The sequence below is a fragment of the Triturus cristatus genome, chromosome 2_2 (genome assembly GCF_964204655.1).
Source record: "Triturus cristatus chromosome 2_2, aTriCri1.1, whole genome shotgun sequence".
Classification (NCBI taxonomy): Eukaryota; Metazoa; Chordata; class Amphibia; order Caudata; family Salamandridae; genus Triturus; species Triturus cristatus.
In genome coordinates, this window is record NC_140582.1 from 812,629,569 (window position 1) to 812,635,568 (window position 6,000).

At 47.6% G+C, this 6,000-nt stretch overlaps 1 protein-coding gene across 1 annotated transcript in view; it reads right to left on the minus strand.

Annotated features, from left to right (window-relative positions):
* SLC10A4 (solute carrier family 10 member 4) overlaps positions 1-3,981 on the minus strand; it is a 117,285-nt gene extending 113,304 nt beyond the window's left edge. The window contains exon 1 of the mRNA XM_085642136.1: positions 3,430-3,981. Within this exon, the coding sequence (XP_085498262.1) occupies positions 3,430-3,929 (500 nt within the window). The 5' untranslated portion in view covers positions 3,930-3,981. The remainder of the gene's footprint in view (positions 1-3,429) is intronic.
* Positions 3,982-6,000: the final 2,019 nt, after the last annotated feature.

The window sequence follows — 6,000 nt, forward strand, 5'->3', positions numbered from 1 at the left end:
CAACATATGGCTCTTATTAAGTGCACACTTTGTACTAAGTCACATCTAGGTGTTGGGTGAGTTCAGGTTGTGGATGGGTGTTCATGAGGTCACAATTGAGAGCAGTAGGGTTGAGGCTAAAGGCAGTGTGAGTTTTCTCACAGTGCCTGTCAATGGGTCATAAAGGTACTAAGACTACATCCTCATCCAGTTATTGGCCTGTATGCAGAGCGCACAGAACAATAGTCACATATGTGCCAATGGTAATTCCCATTTCATGTGAAAGTGTATGAAGAAGGTATAGATAGCTGTTGAAATCCTAACAGCACCTAAGAAAACTAAACTCAGTGTTTACAAGTGAGGAGAGAGACAGTGTATGTATGTGAGAGAAAGAGCATGGTGAAGGTGAGGTGATGCAAGAAAGTACATGCAGAAGGACTGAGTAAAAAGTCATCCATGAAGAAGAAGATGACGTGTGAGATAGCAGATGGAGGATTTCAGTAAGATGTGTTGAGAAAAAGAGCAAAAGTAGCTAACAGAGTGAGAGTCTGCAGAGGAAAGTGCTGTGATGGGGGAGAAGGCCACTACCCAGTGGTTAATTTGTAAAAAACATTAGTGCTACTGCCCTTGTCAGGTGGCCATTTCCGCTTACACTGCCCATGGCCGGTGTCACTGCTACCAATTACAGTAACCACTTAACTAATAAACATCACACATTGAAACAAAACAAACTCCTACAAGTGTGACAATTCTGACTATTCCAGGCCCCAAAAGCTATAAGCATGGCTTTTATGGCAGTATTAGTCATTTTTATTGAATTAATAAACTACTATTCTGCTCGTCTCTAAATTTGAAAAACAGTGCCACCATGTGGCAGACTGTCATATGTGCCAGTGAAGACAATTAAGGGCCTCATTACCATGTCGGTCGGAAAGGCTCCAAACAGCATTCGGATTTTCCTAACCCGTGTCAGAACCTATGTTTCCAACCGACTCGGAAACATTTCTGACTGACCGATTATGATAGAAGGTAACCGCTCGGTCTTTTCCACTCGTTGAGGCCCGCATTCGGAGACTCTGAGTTGGTCGGAGCCGAATCGTACAGGTCTATGGACTGCGTTTTGGACCGACAAATTGCGATGTCGGATTCGGACAGCCTTTCCGGATCGGTCTGTCCGACACGAAACGGCTGTTGGACACTGACTTTGGGGGCCCATAGCCGGCCCCCTTTCACCCGGAGGCTTCTGGTTGGGGCCCTTGGGATACCCATGGGACCCCTCTTTACAACCATACACAGTGTGGCAGGCACCATTAGATGCCTGTGATAGAGTGCAAGGTTTTTCAGAACCACCCCTTTTTTCAATGGGAGCCTGTGTTGTCAGTTGGAATACAGGCTCCCATTGAAGTCAATGGGAGTCTGACCGAACGACATTCGGAAACATCATAATCGGTTGGTCGGAATCGTCGAACCTGAGTCAGATGGAACCAGTTGCAACTAGGAGTCGGTCGGAATGCTTTCCAACCGACATCTAAATGAGGCCCTAAGCGATGATGCCAAAGCCCCAGACACAACTAGCTAAATTAAGGACTGCCACTACCCCTTCCAACAGACATTAGCAATGCTTCAGTATCCTTCTCATATTTCAGCATTTACACAATTTCAATTCTAATTATTCACGAAAAATTTTGTCACTTCATTATCTGCCATTGCTAGTACTGCCAACTGGATACCCTTTTGGGTGACAGTGCCCTCTACAAATCTGCATAACAGAACAATAGGTCTGTCTTATTTTTGGCGCATGGTTGTTGTGTGATATGTCTGCAATGGCAGATAACTCACAAAAAGGTATACATATACTGGCCGGTTGGCGTGTGTATGAAGCAAATTATTTTCGTTCATGTTTCAAGCTACGCCCTTAATTGCGTAGGCAACGCATGTTGGAAAGAATTCCTAGTTACGTTTATTCGGCCACGCCCCTTTTAGAGACCTCCCCCCTCCCCAAAATGTTCATCCCACTTAAACCGCTGCCCATGTGCAACATGGAAATGGCTGAAATGCAGTGTTGCCTCTTCTTGTCATTCATGTACGAATACGCGTGTGAATTCACTGCATCAAGTTTACCTGATGTGAATAATTATTTGCGTCGTCTTCTACTGAAAAAAAATTAGCGAAGATGGATTTGCCTTTTTTAGTTTTTTTTGCTCCAGTTCGGTGTGTCTGTGGTATCTCTTTCTAAAGAATTAAAGGGCTTTCAAACGAGTATGTTGCCGTTCTGCCACCAATTTAATGTTTACAAAAAGCAAGTAAAAAATACAGCATCCTATATTTCAGCGAGAGTCCTTTCAACCAGGAGTTTCGAGCCTTGGGGTTACAATTAATCACTGTGTAAAATTCGACTCGGTATGCGTCTTTTAGGCATCACAGTGGGGTTTACGCACTAAAAGCAGCTTCCGGTTCTGTGAAGCGCAGGTAAACAGACAGTCACTGACAAACAACTTGATAAACCGCTGGTCCGTGCACAAGACGGCGGAGGCGCCCTTCGGCCAATGGGGCGCGATCAGCCACTCCCTCCTCTATCCCTCCTCTATTACAGGACTCCCGAAAGACTCGCCCCAGCCCCTACTATCATGTCTGTTCGTCTGCGCGTGCTTTCACTATACCCTGCTTCGAGGTTTGCACAGTCCACAAGTGTCTTGGAACCGGGTGCATTCATCCAACGGAAGCTATTTGCTGATGATGCAATGACTGGCTTTTGCATATGCAAATTTCACTTCCCTCTGCCTGGTGGTACCACGGGAAGGGGCCCACTATAATACCCTTGTCCTTGTTCCGCCTCACAGGGGCACCAGAAGGGCAAATTGGCGAGACGGTCTGCTCCCCTGCAAGGATCCCTCCCAAAGATGCTCCAAGTAGGTTCACCCTGAGTTCGACCCAGACCGTCCTCTAATCCAGCTCCCGGTTTATCTAACTCTCTCCCGAAATGTCCTCCTTTCAGGACCTCCGATTGCCAATGTAGTTCTACTGAATAACCCACGGAGATAGCCCGAAGTACCCTCCCACTGAATTGCCCGTAATGATTGCCTGCGACTCTCTACCTGAGCACTTGACCTCTGCAGGGACAACTTGTCCTTCAAGAGGAACACCTTTCACCTCGGGCATTGACCACACCATTGCCCTCCCAATTCCACTGGCGGAAAGTGTGCCCACTTCCTCTGGGACCTTGTGGCATCACCTAGGGCTGAGGCGTGAAGTATCTTCACAATGGAGCAGTTAATGTATTACCTGGCATTAATGGGTGACAGTGACATCTGTTATGCGCAGGGCTTAGAAACGGCTGACGTGCGGTATGAAGCGCTATATGTAAAAACAAGTTATAATTATTATTATTAATAGTGTTGAAGTCCCAGAGGGTGCCAGGTGACACCCCATTCCAACAGACCCCCACTTTACCTGAGGTTCATGTCTCCGTGCATCAACACAGACATGATGTTGGAGAGGTTGCCCCCAGGGCAGCAGCCACAGAGCAGCACGGCGATGGCAGCTACCTCGTCCAGCTGAAAGATAAGGGCCAGCAGGAAGGCCACCATGGGCATGATGAGGAACTGGGCGATGAGGGCCAGCAGCACCCCTATGGGGCGGCGCAGGTGGGCGCCCAGCTGGCCCACTTCCACCGTGCAGCCGAGCCCCAGCATGGCCACGCTCAGCGCCAGCACCACCAGCACGCTGATGCCCTCATTCAGCGGAGAGTCCCAGAAGCGCGCAGCATCTCCCTGGGGGGCGCCGGTGGGCTCCTCGGAGGGACCCATGGAGGCCAGGGTGAACACCGAAGCGGGGTCCAGCAGGGCGCCCAGCAGAGGCACAGTGCTGGCTGTGGACGAGAGCCAGAGGCCGGGGTCCGTGGAGGAGGGGGCGGGCCCCGTCCCGTTGAGGGCTTGGCTGGAGTTGTCCATGCCCGCCGCGGAGCCGCCCTGTGAGTGCCGCTCCCTGTGGCACAGCCCGCGCAGCTCTTATCGCGGGCCCGCAGCGATGTGCCTGCCCCAGATAAGGAGGAGGAGGCTGAGTAAGGAGCGTCTCCTCTCCTCTCTGGGACCCACCCCGCTCATCCATTGCGCCCCCTCCCTTCGAGCCCTGTCACTGACTCATCTTGCACCTCTGCCGGCTCCACGCGTTGTTTCGGGCGCATTTTCCTCTCTAATTCCTTTTCTCTCCCGCTTCTTATGTTCATTTTCTCCCAAACTCCCTTTCCTTCTAACATTCTTCCATTTTCACCTTCCGTTGCCCCATTAATCGCAGTCTCCCAGCTCCAGCTCCTTTTCACTTTTACCACACGCCCATTGTTTGTTAAACGTTCGTTCTCGTTTTCTACTCGTCATACGTTTCATACTCGCTCCTTTCATCCTTTTACTTTGTCTCTTCTCTTCCTTTCTGTCGGCACCTTTTCTTCGTTCACTTCTTTTATTAATTTTCATTTCCCTCTCCTTTTCTCTCTTCTTTTTTTTACTACTTCTATGTTCTCACTCTTTTTTCTTTCCTATTTGCCTTGTGTATTTCCACGCTTCAGCTTTCTGTCTCGTTCCTTCTCATTGTTTTCCGTGCACGGTAGGGTTCTTTCCAGCACGGCAGGGTTCTTCTGTCCAGTGCATTTCCTTCGGTTATCCTGGGAAGGGCGGTGGCTGATCCTTGTGCGGCTAAAGAAGGACCGAAACATAATTATTGTTTTTTTTCACCTTGGACCGTTCTTCCTTTATCTCCTCTCATCTATCTACCATCCTCTTGCCCCCTCTCACCATGTACGCCCCACCACCGCCCCCTGAAACAGAGTTTGTATGCAATTGTATATAAATATTATTTTTTCCCTACGTCTGCCTGACAGATTCCTCTTCCCCTCACCATTAATCACGCGTATTGTCCGCAAACTCGTGCCCAGGCACGGCGAATTAAATTACTTCGCAGTTGCTCTCAGAGCTCTGAGCTTGTCTCTACATCCCGGGTCGTTCAGCCTGCCGCTGTCCTGCACGTCTACGAAGACTGGTGTCCGCTCAATACGCAGACGGTCGCAGGCACCCTTAACACGAAGGACAGCCTGACTGTCAAGGGGGCTTGGTGACTACTCATTTTGAAATGGGCATTTCCCCGTATTATTCGATGTATTAACAGTCAAATCAAGTGGTTGGTGCAAGTTTTTTATTCTCTGTGGTTTTTTTTGTAAGTTGTAGCAGGCTTCGGAAGGCACTTACACCAGGACCACTATAGAAATGCAACAGGAGAGGACCAAACTACGCAGAAAGGTTTACTAAATTATGCGGCAAAGAAAAGGCAAATGATACATGCACATTTTGTAGCAGTATTACTCGCTAGTTTGTCTGGTTTTGCACGTGTTTCTACTATCTGGGCAAAAATACAGTGTGCTCTATTTAGGTGCTCAACTGATGCCAACATCAACACATGAAAGATGACATGACCAGTTATCCTTTGCAAAGGGTCTCCCATGCTGCGGCAACACGTGTGGCACTGTGTTATTTTAGACATTAGATCTGTTTGAGCTTGAAACGTATATTTTCTTGCTAAAATATGGAAAGTATGCAGCAGATAACAGATTATGTGACACGTGAAAAATCCAAATTGATGCAGAAAACGCCAGAGCCGCATATTTCCAGTGGCCCTGCCCTTAAACTCGCATCATTTACTAAAATGTCAGTCCCTGTCAATGGGTAATACAAAATGACATGAAGTAATATTTACACAGCTAAATTAAAAAGCACATTCCAGTAATCTTGTTTTTGGACTTAATGAATATCACAAACAAAACAAAACAAAATCTGCTATAAATCTCAATAGAAAAATGCGTCAGTCTTGAGATGTTAACATAATCACTCAACTGTCCCTTTAAAGACTGCATAGCCCACAGCTACAACAGACTCTAAAGTTCAGCCACTCCCATTATCAAAGCTGCACCTTCATACTGGATCTTTTTTTATTTTAAAAGAACTAAAAAAGTAAGCAAGTATCTAGTTGGTATTT